The 24,508-nt window shown below is 39.3% G+C and overlaps 1 protein-coding gene across 3 annotated transcripts in view; it reads right to left on the bottom strand.

Annotated features, from left to right (window-relative positions):
- The window catches only part of NECTIN3 (nectin cell adhesion molecule 3), a 95,974-nt gene that overhangs the window by 63,210 nt on the left and 8,256 nt on the right, over positions 1-24,508 (bottom strand). For all 3 annotated transcript variants that reach the window (XM_072137111.1, XM_072137110.1, XM_072137109.1), the window contains exon 2: positions 1,058-1,399. In XM_072137111.1, coding sequence (XP_071993212.1) covers positions 1,058-1,399 — 342 coding nt within the window. The remainder of the gene's footprint in view (positions 1-1,057; positions 1,400-24,508) is intronic.

Genomic DNA, 24,508 nt, shown 5'->3' on the forward strand with positions numbered 1-24,508 from the left:
GGCAGTAACTTATTGTTATCTGTTCATCCACATCTTTCAATCATATCGGCCCCCTGAGGACACCAATACAGTTGAAAGAAGGAGGGCAAATTCAAAGTCTCGTTGTAGCTTCTCTCCCAGGTCGCTCTGTAGAGGAAGAATGGCTGGTCCAGCAGGAGGACCTCCAAAGATAATGCAGTTCTGTCCACACCTTCTCACTTTTCCCGCAGTTCCAAACAGCCAATGAAGTGTTGCTTTAAAATAGTGGCATCTCTTAAGTTGCCTGGGACTGCAGGAAGATTTGGTGGATTTGGTCCTATTTGGTGAACTCTATCCTGGAGTGATGGTCTGAGTGCCCACAGAAATAGCTCCGAGTGCCACCTCTGGCACCCGTGCCATAGGTTCGTCACCACTGCAATAGAGCATCTTTGGGATGTGGTGGAACGGGAGATTCGCATCATGGATGTGCAGCCGACAAATCTGCGGCAACTGTGTGATGCCATCATGTCAATATGGACCAAAATCTCTGAGGAATGCTTCCAGCACCTTGTTGAATCTATGCCACGAAGAATTGAGGTAGTTCTGAAGGCAAAAGGGGGTCCAACCCGTTACTAGCATGGTGTACCTAATAAAGTGGCCGGTGAGTGTATATTTTAGCTGTAGGGGCAGCGCGCACATACTAACCTGTGTTTTTTCGACTCTTCTGTCTTGTTGCTACCCCAAAATGTTATCTAAAAAGCAAAGGCACACCATTACCTCTGTTGGCCATCCCCGACCTACCGGTTCTAAATCTGATACAATTGCAGTTACAGTATGGAGGATGCACTGTCAAGATGGCAACACTATATGCGACTGTCTGTGCATTACTGCTCATGACTTCAAAGGAGATTCTATACATTGAATGGGCAAGATTTCAGATTATCAAGAGGGAATTCTATAATGGACATTTCACACCCTACCTGAGAGATTAGTAGTTTAATGGGGCACATTACAAAATAAACCTACAGCAAATAATCAGCAGTGTTAGAATGAAATATTTCTGGTAACACAAGTAATCATGCACATCATACAGACTTACCAAGTACTGTAACAGTAGTCGATGACTGCACATTTCCAAGGGGAAATGTAACTGCTTTGCATATGTATTCCCCAGCATCGGAAAAGTCTACATTATTAATAACAATGGTTGCATCATGGAGTGATGTATTTTTAAAAGATGTTCTATTCTGAAACGATTCATGAAAAGATGTTCCGTAGATTGGATGCTGTACAGCTATGGTCTGAGTACTTTTGCCTGTGACTTTTTCCCATGAGATCTGGGTTATTGTTTCATTGACCTCAATTAAACACTTCAAAGTTATGTTCTTTCCCCACACTGCAGTGCCATGTGGATCCACGTGTACCGGTCCAGAAAATGCTCCTGTAAAAACCACAGAAGTTATGCAGTTAAAAGAAATGTGGTGCCTATATTTGTTGTGACTTATTTCATTTTCAATAAAACTAGACAGTTTCCCAAACAAAGGAAAATAAAGAGCCTCAAGTATCAAGTGACTTGTTTTGACATATTTAATGCTGCTTATCATTTAGCATACAGTCTTAGTTTAGAATTGTCTAGTCAAACTTTCCACCTTTTATTAGTTATTATTTGTTATGCATAGCTGCCCATTAGGGATTAACAGGATTGCTTTTTAGTTTGGGTCCATGGCTGGATGTGTCACGTGCAACCCAAACATATTGTACCCCTTACCAGTCAAAGCCATGGCTGGTAGTTAGGATAGGCAGCCGTCAGACCACAATTTAAACTTCAGGTCTGCTCATCCCTATTCACCGTGAATTGCCTTGTGCTATACCATATTGTTTATGCCATAAAAATACATCAGCTTTTGGTGCATAACATAGGGCACAGCACTTCTGTATCAGTCGATAAGTGTCCAAAATCACATTCACAGGGTGTGATACTGCAACCAGGCCTGGTCCTTTCCAGGACCCACATCTGTCGCCCGGCCCAAGACAAGGGACAGAGAAAAAAATTTGAGATGTGCACGGAACTGAGGACATGGTGGTGGTGAAGTTATCAAAGTTCTGTAACTGATAGACATGAATTGTCATATAGCCTTTTTGTGACACATGCATGTGTGTGCAGGATCTGCTTTTCTTTTAGCTTATAAGTGTGTTTAGTTTACAATCCTTGATCCTGGTGGTAGATTTCCTTTAACCCCTTCCCGATATTTGACGTAATAGTACTGCATCGCGGGAGGTGCGTTCCCGCAAAATGCAGTACTATTATGTCATGCTTCTGGCACCGGCTCCTGACTGCTGGTGCCCGGGGCTGCGCGATCATCCTCTGTGTGCGGGGTCCCTGCCTTCTGGCTGGACCCGACTGTAACACACTGAGCATGCGCAGCATGTGTTACATTAGCATGAGCAGCAGCTGAGCAGCATGAGCAGCATGCTCAGTGTGTTACATTACACAGTGTAATACATCTGTATTACACTGTGTAATGTGAAGAAGAGCTTGAACAAGTGATCAGTGGATAAACTAGCTCAGTCCTAAACTAGCTCTGTCAACCAAAAAATATTAAAGTAACGTCTCTGAAAAGATGGCAATGCAAAAACAAATGAGATTTCCTCTATATTAGTTTTTATCCAGTAAAATTGTAAAAATAAATGAAAAACTATATAAATTAGGTATCACCGTAATCATAGTGACCTATAGAATAAAGATAATATAGTATTTTTAGTGTACGGTGTACGACCCCCAAAAAATATGAAAAGTAAACCAAAATTGACAATTTTCTTTTCACCCATACATTCAAGAGTTAATAAAATCTCATCACTAAGCTAATGACCCACTAAAATGAAGTATTTGTAAAGTGCATCTCATGTCGCAGAAAATAAGCCCTTTTATGTCCAAATTGCCAAAAAATAAAGATTGTATAGCCAATAAAAAGTGACAATGCATAATCTGCTCTGAATGGCGCAGCTTCCCTTCGATGCCCTGGCGTGTGCCCATACAACAGGTTACCACCACATATGGGGTATTGTTATACACGGAAGAGATTGGGTATCAAATTTTGTGGAGCGTTTTGGTATTTTATCCACTGAGAATTTGTAAATTTTTTGAAAAACACATTAATTTAGCCAAAAAAATTTTACTTTCAAAATTGTATCCAATTTTGTTTTAACCCCTGTAAAACAATTAAAGGGTTAACAAACTTCATAAAAGTTGTTTTACGTACGTTGAGGGGTGTAGTTTCAATAATGGAGTAATTTATGGGGTTTTACTTTATTTAGGCCTCTCAAAGTGATTTGAAACCTGAGCAGATTTTGCGTTTTTTATGAAAATGTGAAAAATCGCACCTAAAGTTTAAAGGCCCATAACATCCTACAAAAATAAGAGTATGCATAAAAAACCATGTCCACATAAATTAGAAAAATTAGAACATTTTGAAGGTCGAAAATCAAGAATTTTTCCAAATTTTCACCAAATATCTGATTTTCTCATAAATAAATGCAAAACATACCACCAAAATTTTTCAACTAACCTGTAGTACAATGTGTCACGAGAAAACAATTTTAAAATCACTTGGATATGTTAAAGCGTTCCGAAGTTATAACCATTTATAGTGACACAGGGCAGATTTGAAAAAATGGGCCGTGTCAGGAAGGTGAAAAGTGGCTTCAGCGTTAAGGGGTTAAAGGGAACCTGTCACCAAATTTGCACATATACAGCTAGTGGCAGGTTCCTATAGAGCCCTATTACCTACTTGAAACACTTCTTTTAGCTATAAAGCATTTCCTTCACATCCCCATAAATCATTTTTATCTTGTATTACCTGGAATCAGAGGTGGGGGTGTCTTGCTTGACAGTCCTCTCCCATCTCTCCCACCCATAGCTGTGTTCATTTATATTATCCTATAAGGGGTAGTCAGGATCCATTTAAGGCTGGTTTTGTCAATCGGTATTTGCTAGGTATTGTTGTATCTGCAGCTTATCCCTGGCTCTGTTCTGTAGGAATATCTTTACTTACTATGTAGCTTGTTTCTTTGACTTAGGTGAGAGATTCTGTGAAGTTTGTCCTTTCTCCTGTATTCACTCACCACTTTCCTGTCGGTTCCCCTTTGTCTGTGTTTATTTTCTAGTGAGTGTTTTTGGGACCTGCTCTGGTAGTTACCTGTTATTCCTGTCCGCTCTATTACCCTTCTTCCTGCATCAGTATCAGTTGTGTGTTTGTGGGCATACAGGGATTGCTTGTTCACCAAATTTTTACTTGTAACAATTGTTTCATTACGGAGGTCCAAATTTAGTACACCAGACCCTAGTATCCTTTAGTCCTTTTTCCAACTATCTGGAAAGGTCTTCGTGTTCCGAGAGAAATTGTTGGGTCCAAAGCTAGGACAGATAAGCTGACCATCAGCAGCAGACAGGGACCAGATTAGCCTTAGAGTAAGGGACAGTTTTCCCTTCCCGGTTTCCCTAGATCTTGCTGATCTCTTTAGACGGTTTCCTACTTTCTTGTTAACCTCCTGACTATTCAGCAGTTCATGTCATGTCCTTCTGTACCCTTTACATGTGCAAAATGTACCCCGTGTATGTATCCGATGACATGAAATCACAGCAGCCTCCATGGATTTCTACTCTTCTTCATCCTCCATGGAGGCTGCTGTGAATTCAGGTCATCAGATACATACAGTACGGGTACAGTTTGCTAATATTAGGAGGCTAAAGGACCCGAGATGATCTCAGTCTGGTCATATGATGTGAATGTAACACAAGGCAGAGCTGTCAGTCAAAATATGGGGGCATCTTTGACAGGCAGCCCAGGAGAGAGAAGAGTCAAAGCCAGAAGTTATGAGTTAGGAAAGCCAATTTGCTGATCAGAAAACTGATTTCAATTAAAGTACAGTGCCTCACTGGCAGCTAATTTTAGTGGATATAGGGTGTACATGTAACCTTTTATCTGAAGGCATAGTTAGTCAGGGTGGTATAATTCTGGTGACATGTCTTTTTTAAGTATTTGTTCATATCTGGGCTAGTATACATTTAGGAAGGGATATGTTGTGTTCCCATCAGGGAAATTGATATTTCTTGGGCCAGGCAGAGCAGAATGCATTTTTGACCAAAACCTCAATATAGGCTGTTAGTGTAATTTGGATTCCCATGTCCTTGACCAATTACATCTGCTGGATAACAGGAACACCACATAAAGATCTGGAGCTTTGGAGACGCTCTGAGTGGTCTAGGCATCATAGTTTGACCCCTCACATAGTTGACAGATCAGTGTCCTTGCAGCTTCCAAAACATTAACTTCCCAAATTATTTATTTACTGCTCCACAGCCTTTTAAAAGGGGCTATTCTTACATTAAGTTTTTTAATGCTGATTTGTATTTGTATATAAGTGTATACCTTATATACTCGAGTATAAGCCTAGTTTTTCAGCACAAAATTTGTGCTCAAAAACCCTAACTCGGCTTATATTCGAGTCAACTAAAAACATAAAGACAAAACTCACCTTTCTGACGTCACCCATAGGTCCTCTTCTGTCTGAGACAGTCTGAGACAGAAGAGGACCTATGGGGGACGTCGGGAAGATGAGTACAGTGTTATTTTTTTTCCTACTACAGGGGCTGGGCAGGCTGTATGCTACAGGGGTTGGGCAGACTATATACTGGTAGGCTGTAACCAATGCATTTCCCACCCTCGGCTTATACTCGAGTCAATAGGTTGTCCCAGTTTTTTGTGTTGAAATTAGGGGTCTCGGCTTATACTCGGGTCGGCTTATACTCGAGTATATACGGTATTCCCCTTTCGTAAATAAAAGTAAAGGTGATCTCATGCATTTCTCATGTTCTATTCTGCAAGTGTGCTGTATATCCTTTTATTTGATTATTTTTATAGCTTAGATTTCCTTCCTTTTATTTCATAAAAATTATGTTTTGTACCATTATCAAAGTTCCTGGCTAGCCAAGGCATTATTACTATGTTTTTTTTGTTTCATTTTCATTACAAAAGTGAGAACAGGGCAGATTATAATTTATATAATTAAATTGTCTGAAAGAAATGGCAAAAAGCCTTGACATTTCATACTGTGACAGACCAATTTAAGCAAATTGAAGTACCTCAATTTTGAGGCAATAATAGAAAAGAAATCTGCCAAGGAACAACTTCCAAAAATGTTCCTGAGCTATTAACAGGCTTTGTCAGGACACTCAACAGGGAGCAGCTATAAGTCCGATTCCATCAACGTGCCAAAACCTTCCTGTGCAACAACTCAGGTATAAGAGCTTTTCATCTAAAGCCAAACTTACTGAAAGACTTGCTGGAGGGATTCAGTTTCCCTTGATCTTCCTCAAATACAACACATAAGGTTTTTGCATGGTAAGTGCAAGAGGCTTTCACTTTTTTATAAAAGAAAAAAAAAAGTACAAGCTAAATATACCTACAAGTGTTTCTATGGCAACCTGCACTACCGCTTGTTAAAAATGCAGTCATATAGTAGAAGTCAATATGTAAAACAAATTTCTTTATCAAGTGTATCACTTGGTTTCAAATGAGTTTAGAAGACCCTTCTGGTGCTTGTCATATCCTGTCAAGCCTGTTATACATGTAGGCATAGCCTGCTGTTTGGGCACCCAGTAAGGCACTGAATGTAGAGGGCATCTTTTGTCTTTTTGAGGGCTGATTTTTCTGCAACAAATTTTGGGTCTAAGTGGAGTCCATGTAACTAGAACAGTGGAAACCCCAGAGAAAAACCCATCTCTTCAAGAATTCACAGAATATAGGGAGCATTTTAATACCCAGAATTTGGAATACTTTATATTCCAGATGAAGAGAATATATAGGGTATGCACTATTTGACCTCTAGGATTAGGTGGGGCTTCATCCTAAGGAAAGGGGGGGGGGGGGGATTCTGATACCTTTTTCCTTATTAATGCTCAACCTGGAGTGTACAGTCTCACACAGTCCTGCATTACTTATACATTCCCTAAAACAAGCACTTTAGGCCTGAATAGTGTAGCTTTAAAACCTTGTGGAAGAGTAAACTGCAATTAACATAATAGCTGAAAGTATAGTGAAAGGAGATACATTTTAAATGACAACATTTTTTGGGCTGTCATACCTTTTTAATAAAAAAATTATAAATTCTTTCTCATGGAGTTTAAAAAAAATATCAATTCTGTCTTATGTTTTAAGTTAACTTTATTATATTTTTTATGTTTTGCTAGTTTAGCAGAATAAAAAAAAAAATCAAAAATGTATGCATTTACATCTTCTATTACTGGAGGGTTCCCACAGAAACATTAAAAGAGTTGTCTGCTTTAAGCACATTCCAGAAAATAATTGATATTGTTTGTATACTGAAAAGTTAAAAAAATTTCCAATATGCTTTTTGCATAAATTCTTCACAGTTTTATAGATCTCTGCTTGTTGTCATGGAACAGGGATATTAATTCTTTAATTGTGCGACACCACATGACCACGGCCTAGTGTTTACCTACAGGAAGTAAATAATGAAGCTTCCTGTTCCATGATAGTAAGCATAGATCTGGAAAACTGAAGAATTTATGCAGAAAGTATGTTGGAAAATTTTATAACTTTTGTTATACAAGTTAGAAGTAACGACCACTTGTGGGGTGTCTATTTGCTCAGGAGAAATTGCATAACAAATTTTAAGATGGGTTTTCTCTTTTTTATCTTTTGGAAATGTGTACATTTTAGGGCTAAACCTATTACTGACTAAATCAGACCATTTAAAATTTTATTTTGATCTGAAGGGGTTAACAATATTCCCAAAAGCCGTTTCTGATAGTTTGATGGGTACAGATTTGAAAATGGGTTGATATATAGGGTGTTTCTAATATTATATATTTAAAATTGCATTAAAAACAGTAATTATCCCCAAAAAAGTCAATTCTGAAATCTCCTTGAAAATACATAGAACCAATGTTCGATTTGTAATCCACGTAACTTCAAAATAAATTATGTGGACTTTTCAAAAATTATGAAAACTTAAAGCAGACAAATGTTATTTAGCAACTAATTTAGTTGGTGAATCTATTTGCCTGAAAACGAGAGGATTTAAAATTTAGAAAATGGCAATTTTTTTCTAAAAATTAATCAGCTTTTTTTTTTCTTTTTTTTTTTTATAAATAAATGCAAATCTTATCAGCAAAAATTTACCACTAAAATGAAGTACAACAAGTGGGGAAAAAACAAAAACAAACAAACAAACAAACAAACATAATCACTATGATAAGTAACATTGTTCAAAAGTTTTGACCATATAAAGCGACGCAGGTCAGAATCCAAAAAATGGGACTGATCCTTAAAAAACTGACTAGGAGCTGCTTGCCTAATGCTACTCCTTTTTTTAGCAGTGTTAACCCCTTAACGCTCTGCGCCTTAGCTCTACGGCGCAGAGGTATAAGAGGGCTCACGGGCCCTCTTCATACAAAGGTGGAGGTTTTTGCATTTTGCACAAAACCCCCACCGCTAATAACCGCGGTCGGTGCTTGCACCGATCGCGGCTATCAACCCTCTCAACGTTTAAAAGACGGCGGCGCGCGGGCGGCGCCATCTTTATTACGATCGCCGCGCCCCCGAACGTCATCGGGGGGCGGAGATCGGTTACCATGGTAGCCTCGGGTCTTCTTTTGACACGAGGCTACATGGCTTATGCAGGTTCGTTACAATGAGCCAGTGGCTCATTGTAATGTATGACCTGCAAAAATGCCATATATTGCAATACAGAAGTATTGCAGTATATGGTAGGAGCGATCTGACCATCTAGGGTTAATGTACCCGAGATGGTCTAAAAAAATAGTGGGAAAAAAAAAGAAAAAAAAAGTTTAAAAAAAATTAATAAAATATTAAAAGTTCAAATCACCCCCCTTTCCCTAGAACGGATATAAAACATAATAAACAGTAAAAATCACAAAAACGGTTACGGCCGGCGGTCACCTCATTTCGCAAAAAATGACACCTCACACATCTCCGTGCGCCAAAGTATGAAAAAGTTATTAGCGTCAGAAGATGGCAAAATTTTTTTTTCTTTTTTGTACACATTCGTTTAATTTTTGAAATTGTATTAAAACACAATAAAACCTATATAAATTTGGTATCACCGCGATCGCACCGAACCAAAGAATAAAGTATGCGTGTTATTTGGAGCGAAGAGTGAAAGTCATAAAAACTGAGCCCACAAGAACTCAGTTTCAATTTTTCCACATTTGGAATTTTTTTTTCAGCTTCGCAGTACACGGCATGTTAAAATAAATAACATTACGGGAAAGTAAAATTTGTTACGCACAAAATAAGCCCTCACACAGGTCTGTACACGTAAAAATGAAAAAGTTATGGATTTTTGAAGTTGGAGAGCGAGAAATGAGCCGAAAAACTCTGCGTCCTTAAGGAGTTAAACTAGCTTTATCCCTCCGATAAAGCTAGCAGACACTGCAGCATCATAGCCTCATGAGGGGGCGGTCCGAGGCCCTTTTTCCCCAGGACTGCCCCTCCCACACCATAGGCCGGCGGGGACTGCCGGGCTTCAAGCGGCAGTCACCACCTCATGAATATGCCAGACCGCTGTGAGCTCGGTCCGGCGTTCTGAGGCTATGGCGCTGCAGTGTCTTTCATTGGAGGGTTCAGATAAAGCTAGCAGTTTAACACTGCTAAAAATGGGGTAGGGCTAGTAGCTGCTAACTTTAGTAAGCAGCTCCTAATGCGTTTTTTTAGGTTGACAGGTCTTCTTTAAGCTATAAACTGGCTACGTCTTGAAGCGGTTAAAGCCAAAACCAGGACTGGAGCATAAACACAAAAGAAATACAAACCTTTTTATTATCTCTTTTTCCCTTTAGAATTTGGATCTATAGCATCAGTAGTGGTAATAAAATTATATTTTTATATAACATTATTTGGGAGTTTTCAGTTATTCTAGATGATGATAAGGCTAAGGAGATGAACGTTTCAAACTCTCCACTAGATGGCAACGTTCCTCTTTTGTAGTATTACTGTTCCTTCCAGAGGCGTGTGTTACCTTTCCTGGGCGCAGCAGTAAGCAAAAGCATAATAGACAACCAGCATGTTATGTGCACATAAATAGAAGGAAACATGGTGACATTTTACTGTGTAAGGATAGGAGAAATAGCCGAACAAACAGGTTTAACCTTTAGTATGCTTTAAATAAAGAAAGAGTTTAAATTATGCGGCTTCAGCCAATTGTGTCACCTATATGGAAAATAACTTACAAGGACATCTACCATCAGATTGCCTGATTGAGGACCATTAGTACTCACAGGCTCGTTATGTCTTTAGGGGCTATGTATGGCGGTACCAGGCAGTAAGGGGAGTTCATAAATTACTAGATGGTGGCACGCAATTCTTCTATATTTTTGGTTTATTGTGATGGATAAATTTGAATACATAATAAGGGCTTATTTTTTGCGAGAAGGATTGTTCTTTTCAGTGTTCTTATTTTAGAGTGCATAACTTTTTTTAATCACTTTTCCGAGCATTTTTTTTTATAGGGTATTAATTAAAAATTATCTTTTTCTGGAGTTTTTTTTTTTTTAAATGGGGTTCACTTTGCGAATCTAATAACGATTCTGTTTTATTATGCAGATTGTTACGGACGCAGGGATACCAAATATGTGGGAGTTTTGTGTATTTTATTCTGTACTGAATAAAAACTAATTTGGAGAAAATCTTGTTCATTTTAGCATCACCATCTTTTCATATGCATAACTTTTTTATTTTTCGGCTGACAAATCTGGGGCTTCTTTTTTGCAAGAAGAGTTGTTCTTTTTGGTGGGTTTATTTTAGAGTGTAGAACATTTTTTTATCACTTTTTAGAGCATTTTTTTTTACCACAAAAACCTGGGAAAACCTATTGACTTGAGTATAAGCCGAGAGTGGGAAATGCATTGGTCACAGCCTCCCTAGTATATAGTCTGTCGGACCCTGCCCCATAGTATATAGCCTGCCACCCCATATCCCCTAGTATATAGCCAGCCCCCCGCCCCAGTATATAGCCAGCCCCTGCCCCCCAGTATATAGCCAGCCAGCCCATTTCCCCCAGTATATAGCCAGCCCCCTGCCCCAGTATATAGCCAGCAGCGGGCGAAGCCAGAAAGGTGAGTTTTTATATATATTTTTTTTACTCGATTATAAGCCAAGTATGGGTTTTCAGCACATTTTTGGGAAAATCTAGGCTTATACTTGAGTATAATTAAAAATTATCTTTTTTTGGAACATTTTTTGCATTTTTTACTGCGGCGTTTACCGTGTGGGTCCAGTAACAATTCTGTTTTATTATACAGATTGTTACGGATGCGGCAATACTAAATATGTGCGTGGGGGGGGGGGGTTGTGTGTTTTATACTTTATTAAGCGTTTTTATGGGAAAGTGACATTTTAGGGGCTTGTATTTTTATGTATTTATTTTTTATTTATTCTAATGTCTAATGTGTAACTTTAATGTTTTTACATTGTTTTACTTTCCCATACTTGAACCAGCGATGCTCTGATCGCTGGTTCAAGTTCAATACACTGCTCTACAATACTAATTTATTGTAGAGCAGTGTAAACTGTCTGAGCATGCAGACAGTTTACAGTCAGACACGGAGGGGGTCTGACTTCCAGGAACATCAGGCAGCCCCGGAGCACTCTGCAGTCCTCGGGGTATGCTTGACCGCAGCGATCGGAACCGGCTGATAGCACATTGTAACGAAGGGGTTAAAATGAGACACCCTTGGGTCGCCTGGAGGCTGTTACCAGCAATATGCAGCAAAGACTTACCGGCTATGGAGAGGGCTCAGCCTCAGCCCTCTACATCTCTACATGCACCCGCACCCGGCATGTGCGGTTATAGGGAAAGGGATTTTAACTTTTAAGGTTTTTTTATTTATTTATTTTACTATTTATTTAGTCCTCCTAGGGTACTTTAACCCTAGGGCAGTGTTGGCGAACCTATGACACTGGTGACAGAAGTGGCTGTCACTGAGCATTCCTGGAATTGCAAAAAAAATGTTTTATTTGTGGTTTTGCCTTAGGAAAGTCGATCTTCTTATCCTCTGTTTTATGCAGCATCATACCAAGTTCTTCTCAAACACAAACTCTCTAGAGAAAAGGATACTATAGAGTGCAATGCATTTTTTATGTATCCCCATAAACATGTAATTTTTTCATGCAGAGGACTTAAATTATAGGAATTAGACTTCAGGAAGAGAAAGGTAGATGCCACAATTAGATATTCCACAATATGCGATGAATAGGGGGTTGCCTTCCTTTGGAACAAGGTAAGATAAGAATGGATTAAAATAATTTTTCAACCTCATCATCTAGTACCACAACAAATAAATGTATTTGGAGATGCTGTGAACAAGCCATCAAGCTGTCATAATTTAACATGTGTAAAAACCAGGCTTTCCTATTTTTACAGGCACCATAACATCAATTTCAATAACTATTTACTTGCTTCTTAATATATTCCACCTCCCAACATGTGTTATCGTTATAAACAATGCTATTCACTCTATGTTATGGCTGATCAATGTAAACCTATTCCAATTCCAGAAAGTCACATTTTATGACATTGTATGCAGAACACAGAAAACACTGCCTAAAGTGGGTGTGTTGCTAGGAGATGTGGGTGACCATGAACTTGCACTTTTAAGTATTAAAATGAACTGTTCATGTGCATTCTGAAAGCCACTACTTTCCTTTCTAAATCAAGGTCAAATAAATCACTGCAAAACACTCTGATAAGCTTACAAGATACAGTCATTGTTTCCTTTATAACAAAGCTGCCATTGAAAGTGCTATCTGAATAGCAAGAAAAGGCTCAGCTACTGTGGCAAAATCTAAGCAAATAAAACTCATGCCCTTGGATTGTGGAAACAAACAAGGCACCGGCTGAAAACCCTAAAGAACGCAGGGCTTCAGAAGTTTGTCCGGCTGCACTGACCTTACAGCCATCATGTTGTTTGAGAAGTCACAATACTTGTAAAGAAGCTGACTGGAAGGAATTGTCATGTATAAGCATTTGAGACAGCAGAGCTGGTTTCTCTGATGAGATGAAGATACCACTGCAGTCTTTACTGCTGAGACAGCAGCTTACACATGACCTTCATTGTTCTACATTCCATATGGAAATTGGTAAAGGATACAAGTAAAGCTTTCTAATCAGACAAGGAGTCAAAGTTATTATTTCTTATTGTACAATCTTGATAATTATAGGACACTATCCTAATAAACACCATATTATTAATTGTACCACAGATTTGTATATTAAAGAAATGAATGGAATGGAATTGGGAATGAAACCAAAATCTGAGCAGGTTTCTTAATTTAAGTTGCCTGTCCACATGATTTGTGCAACTCCCAAAAGAGACTCTTCTGCACCAGTTATTTTGGCTAAATTCTTGTGATCAAACTGCTTCAACTGTCTCAAATGGGAAGAGTGCCTTGACATGTTCAATAAAATGTACTGAAGATAATAGTACAATGCTTTAGTCTTAGCCATCCTTGCATGTTTTATGTGCGTGTTTTGGGTCATTATCCTTTTTGAGGACCTTAGATCTGTGACTGAGACCAAGCATATTATACTCAAGAAAGCCTTGGTAGTCTTAATATTTCCTTGTAACCTGCACAGATTCAAGACAGCTATGCCATATGCGGTTCCTCTCCCATATTGCACATACAATGGGGCATATTTCATATAGTCATAATTTACACCAAAAGAATTGTCTAAAACATCTTGCACCACATTTATCAAAAGGTATCAGTTTTAAACACTTATAAGACTAATGCTCCAAAAGGGACATATCTTCTACATAAAGGGCATGGCCTAAAATAGACAAAAAAAATGGAAAAAATGAAAAAAAAAAGAAGGGAAAAAAATCTGGACAAAAAAAGTGCAAGTGTCTGCACCAACTGATAGGATGTGTAAAGTACAACTATACCGTCGTAAACTACCGTATTTTTCGGCCTATAAGGCGCACCGGAGTATAAGGCGCACCTCTAATAAATGCCTGCTAAGACATCTAGGTTCATATATAAGGCGCACTGGAGTATAAGGAGCAGGATCAAATGCAGTACCTAAAAATGACCAGCAGGTGGCAGACCTGTGCACAGTTCAAGCCAGCTACACTTCCCGGGAAACTTGTCTTCAGCGTGTCAGAGAGCTCCGATCTCAGAGGTATGGCTGCTGGGGGTTAATGCAGGGTGATGAAGCAGGGGTTAAGCGGTCTCCCTCTGCCCCTTCTCCTTCCCTCCTCAGCGAGGGTGTTATTACTGTGGGGTACCCTGTGGCTCCTTCTCTTTCCCCTGTTACAGAGCTGTCAGGTATGGGGGATTGTTTACTGATGATGATGATGATGATTGCCTCGTGGTTGGCACTATGGCAGCTCCTCCGTGCTAGGGGAGGGCAGGATGGGCACAATGTTAGTTGTGGTGCCAGGGCACTTCAGGAGCTAGGGACCCTGTATACTGTGTGGGAAGGTGCAGGAAATTTCTGGGGATGGAGCTATTAAACACTGGTAAATGTACAGTACATCTTGTCTGTAGTACATTTCTGTATAAGTTCATATATAAGGCGCACTGGCCTATAAGGCGCACCTTTGATTTCTGAGAAAATTAAAGGAATTTTGGTGCGCCTTATAGGCCGAAAAATACGGTAAGCCAGATTAATTATCCAGCAGTGTTGATAAATCTGCCAAAGCATAAGACCGCCTCAACTAACTGTGCACTGCCTTACTTTTAGGTACTTCATTGTTCTGCATGTAAAGTTAGAGCTGATGTGACTTACTAGTTTTGCCAAAGGGCACTATCCCAGAAGTTTTGGCTTGTCAATATGTGATATGGTTAATTCCAGTCTTGCTTTTTTATCTTCTTTCAATAGCGGTTTCCTCCTAATACTCTTTCATTAAAGGAAACCTGTCACCACATTTTTAGAAATCCAGATAGTGACAGATGCCCATAGAGTCTTATTAACTAATTTTTTTCTAATTTTTTTGTTAACTAAAAATAGTTTCCCCTACAGATTCTCTTTAAAGTGTAACTGTCATTCTGAGCAAAAAAAAACCTAAAATACATAATTCTGCTCCAGGTGTCCATGTGAATCATTCCTTAAAGTATTTTCCCTCTCAGTCCTCATTTAGTACCTTTTTTGGCCCATAGCAACCAGGGTTTCCAGCTCTCAAAAAACTACAATCAGCAAGATGGAGGGGTGGAGCCTGCCTCCTGTCACCTCATCACAAACGCCTGCTGCTGACCAATCACACCAGAGCTATGTATATTCTATCTATCTAGTATCCATTTATCTATCTCATATCATATCTATCTATCCATGTCTGTCTATCTGTCTACCTACCTAAGTAACACTCCAGCACAGCACATGAGGGCACAGCTTGTAGACTTGGAAATGGTCTCCTGCCATTTCCTGTGTGTGTGAGGTGATGGGGGGAGGGGAGGGGCTGTTGCAGTTTCTGTCATTGTGGATTATTTGTTATACAGTATACAGGTGTAGGGAAAGCTGGGGAGAGATATGCGTTTAGGTGTTTGGTCACTATATTAGTGAGGACTTCTCCCTGCACATGGCTGAGTGCTGGGGCAGTGACACATGAGGTAACAGCTGTGTGCAGGGAGACATGAGGTAACAGCTGATTGCAGGGGGAGGGGGGCGTGTCTCTCCTGTCTGTAGTCTTCTTTATGAAGACTGAATGTCCATAGTAACAGACATATGAGAGATCACTGCCATTTAGGGGAAGTCTGCAGAATACAAGAGAAAGGAGCAAGATTCGGGTAACTAATCCAATTGCAAAAGTGCTTAAAATTACCTGCCCTACAACATATCAAAAGTTTTTTGAAATGACGGTTACACTTTAAGTCCACAGTGGCAAAAACCGCTACAGATGGCGTGATCTGTGATTTACCTTGAAGTTCATCTCCATTCTCTATGAAAATTTTTCCTCATGTGACTAACTTCTGAGTAGCATGTGCAACTGTAATGCGATCAGTGTGAAGATGATCTTGTAGCTGGTACATTTAACACGCTTGTCTATAATTTTAAGTCCATATTCACTATGGAAGACCCAGAACATACTTTTTAAAAGTGTGAAAACACTTCAGGAATTACAAGCGGAATTAGAAGCAGTGTGTAACATTTCCATTTTTGGAGGTTTAGTGCAGAAGTCTGATATTTTAGCTTAAATCACTTAACTATAGATCCCAATAAAGGGGTGTCAGAAGTGACCCTTTCCCTGCAGCCTCTCTGCATTATTAATAAACAGGCACATTTCTTATGCTACCTGAGGGGCAGGAAGTTTAGTGGGGTAAAACCTGGTTATAGTGTCTGGCTATAATCTTATGAAAGCCTGGTGCGCCCTTCCTTATGGGGTCTCATGTGAATACTTGTGTGTGTATATTATGTATTGTATATTGTGTTTAGTGTGAAGAATTTTGTGTGATATGACACTCATTTTGTATCCACAGTGTATCACTTGGGTGCAGAGGTACTATAATTAAATTACAGTAATGATTTGCTGTGTGCATCAAAATGTCACCAGAAGAGCAATGCACCAACTGATACGGTCATCTAAAGCAGTACATCTAACCTTGAGAATTGGTGCCAATTCAGTGTATAAGTAAGTCCTCTGCACGCTACTCTGGTTAAGATATATTTCAGATATATACTTAAACTTGCAAAGGCTACAATTCATACGCCAATAAGCCATATGTATAGGACACAAGATGTTAAGTGATAATCTGGTAACCATTTCCTCCTTTTCACCCTGGCATTTACCCTCATTGTTGTTGTAGTAATAAAAGAGCTGTGAAGCTATTGAATCCTTCAGTTTCCCATCAGCATAAGAATATAAATGATGTATGAGTCTGCAGAAGCCACTCCATCTTCTGTTCCATGGAGCTGCATTTATTGCAGGCACACCAGAGCTCTAAATGATCTTCTCCATAATTGGGGGAATTAAATCTTCATTTAGTACATCATTAGTGCTCACAACCTCTGCTGTAGCTACACAAGAAAAGGGGGTCTTCATGTTGGCACTAACTAGGAAACCGTCTCTTTAATTAAGAGTACAAGCGTCTTCGCTAAAATCCAGGCATCTAAACTTGAGTCCATTATTCCAGAATTAGTTCATGCTGATCAAGCAGCATTCATTAAAAGGAGTTCACATAACACTTGCACATTCTGCCACGTAATGTAACTCTAAAAATAGGCCATCCCCAATTTCATGAATACGTTTTTAAACAGAAAAGGGTCTTTAGGGGGAATAAAGCCTGTATATTACACATTTTTAGCAGACATGTTTCTCTGCCTTGTTTTTCCATGAAAATATGCCTAAATATATTGAAAGGGACACACATACTACAGTTTCTTAATAACCATAGAACATTCATCTTGCTAGAATTAAAAGCTAAGCCCGCTAGGCTTGATGAATCAGCCCCATATGAATGAAACTAACAAAACTACTGAGAATATAACCATTGGAGGAGATTGTCAGATGGCAGAGCTGTTCTTCTTGCCCATAGCAACCAGAGCTCAGCTTTAACTTTATAAACTGCTGTGGAAAATCAAAATATAGGCTAATGGGCTCTACTCTCAGATACTTCTGATTCAGGGGATGACTCTGAGGCCTGGTCTCCCGTTACACCCTTGTTGCGCAACCCATTCCTGTCCGAGCTATACTGTTTACTGGTAACAAATGTAGAAGGCACACCTGTAGGTGAAAAATCCAGCTCACCCAGATGGAGACAATCCCAAATCCCCCGGTCTCAGCTTCGGTGCACGCAGCAATATCCACGCTATAGGATCCAAACTGTATAAATGTATGCGAAGCTCGACACTCGGAAGAAGTGACCAGGATGGATAAAATGCAGTTTATTTATTTTTGTCTCAGGAACATTCGCGTTTGGACAAAGCGCGTCTTAGTCATGACTACGACGTGCTGCGTTGAAAAGCGTTGATCATTTGCACTAAAGTTGTTATGTTCCAGAGACAAAAATAAAGAAAAACTGCATTTTAGCCATCTTGGTGGCTTCTTCTGAGTGCCAAGCTTTGCATACATGTACACTCTTTACTGGAGTTTGAATTCTGGGCGCACAAGGGTATCAAATATGTTAAACAGCGGTACCAAAACGACATTATTAGGACTTTTGCTTCCCTTAATTTGGAGTTTAATCTAGTACCTACTGCCTTGAATAGAGGACTTCAGCTGGGGACAGAATTTGGACAAGAGGACCTGAAAATTGAGTGTAGTCCTTTGGAGATTAGAACTAAAGAGCTCACAAAACCTTCTTTAGCCTTCTATAAACAAATAGGCACACTTCCGTCACCCTCGAAGAGAACCCACATATAACTGGCGTTCCACGGTCATCAGTTGCAAAGATCAGTTGATACAAATCAACAAGCCAAGTCAAGCCATATGCCAATGATCTAGGTAGGAAGGTAGTCTTTCTTAACTGGAAACCCCTTAAAAGGGGTATTCCCACAAAGACAAGTTTCTTAAATGTACTCAGGATAACAAAATAACAGATTCTCTGTTATTAACCAAAATACAACGTTTAACAGATATAAGTCCAACAATTTCAGTTGCACCTACACAAGACCCTGTAACTTCTGACTAAGGGTTGGGGAAGCCATATTGTATTTCTGTGTGACGGCTGTGGAGCCGTGTTTCTCCCTCTCTCTGTGCTCCCTGCACCCTAGCCCTGTTACCCTGCAGTCCATGACAGAGCTCACACTGACACATATGCAGAGTTCCTGCTGGCAGCAGCGTGAGAACTACGAGCTACAGACAGAAGTTCTTTATCAGGGAAGTAAGGAACAGAAGATCTAGTGTTGTGGAATAGCAGAGATGTAGGAGCTGACTGCGTCATTGGGTGTAATAGGCATCTCATCATCTCTGATCTGTCTTCTCTCTTTCTATGTGTCAGATACTAGAATAATGTTCAGAAGCTAAATGAAAGTGTATAAAGACCTTGTATCGTGATAATCTAACCATATTGTCAGCTCACAGAACTAGATGGATGATAATGTGTTTGCTTAGAGAAGACCTGCCCACACTCTGGAATTTTCCACTGAAAAGCCTAGAGAGTAATACAAGCTAAAACAGCAATAAAACTGTGTACATATTTGAAGTAGAGGGTTAAAAATGATCACTAGTGGGTTGAGATTTAAAATTTTTTTTTTTCATGGGAAAACCCCTTTAAACTCTAGCTACATGGATTTCAATGATTAATGCTGATCTACGAGTTTACAAACTCCCATAACCTGCCATAGATACTCCAGAATGATTCTCTTTGATTTGAGATGTATGGTTGGTGGCACAAACTGCCTCAAACGTAGAGGAGGAGTAGCTTCCGTATAAGAGTTGTGTGTGTGCAGTTGGCAGAATGTGAGTCTGCTGCCCTAGGAATCGGGTATCTTTTGTTAGGAGTATGTTCATTTCATATCTGTGATATTATTTGATGAGGCCTATGAAAATAAAGTCTTTAAGAAAAATAAATAACAATTGCACATATTTTAATTGTATTTTGAAGATTACCTGCCTGCCAGTACAGTGTGGTGAGTACTGGGAGAACTACTTGCAGCGTTGAGCCGATGTAAGTGAGGGGAGGGAACAGTGGAAAGGCTAAGGGAGGGGGAGGTAGTGGAGCGAGGAGGGAGAAAAACGACTCATGCCATTAGAACTGCCTTTAGGTGGACTACAAATAATAAAAACACAAAAGAAAAAAAAAAAAAAAAAACTTACAGAAGGAGCTGCCAAGGGTTCATAAATAGAGAAAGTATTCTACAATACAAGCATAATTGTAAAGTTTCAATAGAACGACATATATTTTTACAGAACAGTGAATCAGACTATGCTACTCTGCTTAATAGTGATCAACAAAACTGAATGCCCATGTGAACGTTGTCCAAAACCTATTAACAGAAAAGATATGAGCAAACAATTATGCAAAACTAAGGTCTTTCAAATTACCAACATTTAGGCTAAAAAGAACAAGTGATAAAATAAGAAAACAACCAATACTATTGTGTTGAATTTCATGCTATTTGGGTGATCCCTGCCAGTCCTACAGCATTATTCACAAGAAACCTGCTGCCGTTGGGTAAATAAATGTACAGCACATTAGATCTGCGCCCAGAAATTAGCCGCAGTCACATAAATGAGTATTTGAAGTCATCACTGCAAGATCCACCTGCACAATCAATATAATTGTATACATACATCAAAAATTCTATTGAACACTTTTTGGAAAGATGTGAAACACAAACTATTAAAGGACACCTGTCAACAGGTCTCTGTCACTATTTCTCTCACCTCTACCTGTTGGAGCAGCTCACAAGGATCCATCACAGCCTTTATCTAGTCAATTCATACATAAATCATTATAAAATCATCTATTCTTTATTATGTAAATGAGTCTGGTCACATGGTCAGAGGCAGTGATGTCACCCCTGTTACCCCTCCCCTCTCCTCCCCCTGCTCATGTCTGTGTGTAATGTATAGTAAAGCATAGTTAATCTGCTGACATGCTGCATCCTTCTAATACACAGAGACACAGACATCAGCTACACAAGTACCTGACATGTTCTGCTATAACATGGCTGCAGCCTGGAGCTGTTGTATTTCTCCTATACACACACAGGGGGCGCCAGCACCAGGAAGCACATCATTATACAGCCTCACACCATTATACAGGCTGTCAGTCAAGCACTGGGGGTGTGGCTGTGCCTCCCACTCATGAATAAGCCAGACAGCTTGAATATGCTAATGACTCATTGGACATCTCACAGGTCATTTGCATACAGCTTTAGGACCTCATTGCTTAGGTTTACAGGCATGTAGAGGGACAATAAAAGGAATAGAGGCAATGCTTTCTAATGGCAGTTTATGAAAATATATTTAGGGGGGTTATTTTGCCCGACAGGTTCTCTTTAAATGTTCTTCATGTGATTCCAATCTTCAGTATTATGGGGGGAGGAAGAGGGGGGGCAGCTTTACAGAAAAGGACCAGTCATTTATCTTTTGTCTCACAGTAAAGTAAGTGCTAATTACCAAGGGAAAGTCTGGCCTTTTTTGGCAAGGAAGGAATTTACCTTGGCTATGTCTTACAGTGAATTTATAGAACCAGATATTAAAGGGGACCTGTTCCCAAACGACCCCCCCCGACCCAACAATACCCTTTTCTGTAATATGTACATGCCCTGGAGGTCTACTTATAGGTCTAGCATATTTCTAGGTTGGAGCATGAATAAATAATATTTTATTCTTCTGTAATGCAATCAGGTAGTTATGTAGCCCGCCTCCTGCAGTCACTTTGCTCTGCCCACTCCATGCATCTGGCCTCCAAGTCCTATGTGCATATATCCCAACATGAGTAAGCTAGCAGTATTTTAACCCCTTCAGGATGTAGCCAGTCAATAGCTTAAAGAGAACCCGTCAGGCAAAATAAACCGTAAACTAAATATGTTTTCAGTGACATCACTGCCTCTGACCATGTGACCAGCCTCATTTACATAATAAAGAATAGATGAGTTTACAATGATTAATGGATGAATTGACTAGATAAAGGCTGGGATGGAATCCTTGTAAGCACCCAGGTAGAGGTGACAGAAATAGTGACAGAGACCTGATGACAGGTGTCCTTTAAGGCTCAGCCCCATTTTTTCTAATATTCTGAATTTTGGCTGATAAGTTTTACACTTAATTATAAAAATGATGAATTCCTTGAAACATTTGCCATTTTCAAAATTTGGAATTATCTTGTTTTCAGGCAGATAGTTTAACCACTGAATAACATTTCCCATATATCTGCTTTAAGTTTTCATAATTTTTGAAATGTCTACATAATTTATTTTGATGTAATGAGGCTTACAAATCGATCGGTTTTCCGTATTTTCAAATCTGTACCTCTCATAGTATCAGAAATAGCTTTTAGGAAGATTGTTAATCCCCTTCATAGTAATTACATCAAAAGGTGAAATTTAGAATGCTCCAATTTTGTTGGTAATATTTTCATTTAGCCCTAAAAGTTACATGTTCACATGCAATTTTTCCCGAGTACAGGGACCCCCAACATGTGGATGTTACTTTTTGTAGAGGCTTACAGCAAGGCGCAGAAGGAAAGGAGGGTAAAGTGTGCATCAGAACTTTCTTCAACAACACGTGGTTACTTCTGTGAGTTCTTCACTCAATACGCATGCAGTATTCATGTAGGACAATGCTCCCTGTCACACAGAAAAACGAGTAAAGCAATTCCTTGAATAAGAAAACACTGAAACAATGAAATGGCCAGCACAGAAGCCTGATCTTAACTCAATACAAAAGAAACCACAACACTGTGGAAGAGACTGAAGGAAGAGTGAAGCAAAATCAAACCAGAGCAATGCGAGAGACTAGTGATGTCCTGTGGTCGCAGAGACAAAGGCCTGTGCACTTCCTACTGATTGGCGACTGTTGTAACCTTCACAAAGTTTAGTTATAGTGTACCCCTTGATCAATGGAGATATTATTTCTAATCATACATTGTTAATTAATTTTGTACGCTAGTGTACGTTTACAAATCACATATATTCTCAGAACTACTCAGTAACTACAAGTACAGTTACTGAGGATGTATAAAATACTGTGATGTAGTGATCTCTAAATGCAGCAGAAAAGAACAGATGTTGTCCCTTCTTTAGAATTATTCACCATAGGCTAACAGATAATTTCCTGGAACTAATTAATTTCTTTCCGATTCTCCAGCTTTCATATTTTCTGACTTGTATAGAAACATTGACAATCCATCTGTCTTCTGGGCGATGTCTCAAGTGCTGCTTAAATCTATGCTCTCAACCAAATTTAGAAATAAAAGATTGAAGATTATTTAAAAAATGGTTATAGTATAGACAACCTGATATTTTGTGTATCCTACTACACTTTTTATACTGCATAGATAATGAAGTTTGATAATTGATTCCATTTATGTAATAAATCACTACCAGAGTAGCAATTTCTTGAGCATGTTCCCTTTATGGTTTAGCGTGGTGGCATTATCCAGAATGTCACCTCTTAAGTTATTAACTTAGTAATTGTAAAAAGCTCAGGGCTAATCAAAAGTACAAAATTTATAAAGTGTTGAATCCCTTACTAGTCAGCAATCCTGAAATCATGCATATGACGTTGAGTCTAGTTTTGGGATATTCTGAGAGCTTGACTTCGGCCATGAGCTTTCAATCTCTAGGACTACATACAAACAACTTTAAAAGTAGTTTGGTTGATGGCATCAGCTTTGGTAAGATAATATTGGTGGTTTTTCTACTACTTCTACTTTTGTAAAAACTTTATTTTAGTAATATTTAAATAAACTGCGGAGGCTACTGGGGCGTGCTGTAGCCTTAGCTCCTGGTGCCCGGCCAGGCTAGGCTAGTACACGCCCCAGTAGCCTCTGCAGTTAATTTATATATTACTAAAATAACATTTTTAAAAAGTTAGATTAGGTTCCAGGTTTAATAAATTATAGATTAGGGCGGAGGTGGGCAGGAAGAATCTACCTGCAGATCTAATTCTGATGGTAGATTCCTTATGGTAGGTTTCCTTTAAAGGGATATTCCCACGAAGACAATTTTCTTAACCCCTAGGCGCACCAGGACGTTATAGTACGCCCCCGGGGCTACATGCTAAGCGCACGGGGACGTGCTATTATGTCCTGCTTCTGGCACCGACTCACAAACGGAGCCGGCACCAGAAGCAGCGCTAACACCCGCGATCGGAGCCGACTTCGATCGGGGGTGTTAACCCGTTACACGCCACGGTCAAGCATGACCACAGCGTGTAAGGGTGTTTGCGCTATGGATTGGATCCCCCACGCCGCTTACCAGGGGATCCGATCCATTTCTGGGCAGCTCCGAGGACTGGCATGTGCCCCGGAGCTGCCCGGTCTCCCTGGCAGTCAGACCCCTCCGGGTCTGCATGCTCAGACAGTTTACACTGCTCTACAATAAAATAGTATTGTAGAGCAGTGTATTGAACTTGAACCAGCGATCAGAGCATCACTGGTTCAAGTTCAAGTATGTATAAGTAAAAAAAAAGTGAAAAACACTGAACAATATACATTAGAATAAATAAAAAATAAATACATTAAAATATAAGCCCCTAAAATGTCACTTTCCCATAAAAACACTTGTAAAGTATAAAAAACACAACACCCCCCCCCCCCGCATATTTGGTATTGCGGTGTCCGTAACAATCTGTATAATAAAACAGCATCGTTACTGGACCCACACGGTAATCGCCAGAGGGGAAAAAAAAGCAAAAACTTTCCGAAAAAAGATCATTTTTTAATAAATACCCTATAAAAAATGCTCTAAAAAGTGATTTAAAAATGTTATGCACTCTAAAATAAGACCACTAAAAAGAACAATCCTTTTTGCAAAAAATAAGCCATTAAACAGATTTGTGAGGCGAAAAATAAAAAAGTTATGCATATGAAAGACGGTGATGCTAAAATTAACAACATTTTTG

This window comes from Engystomops pustulosus, chromosome 2 (genome assembly GCF_040894005.1).
Source record: "Engystomops pustulosus chromosome 2, aEngPut4.maternal, whole genome shotgun sequence".
NCBI classification, from domain to species: Eukaryota; Metazoa; Chordata; class Amphibia; order Anura; family Leptodactylidae; genus Engystomops; species Engystomops pustulosus.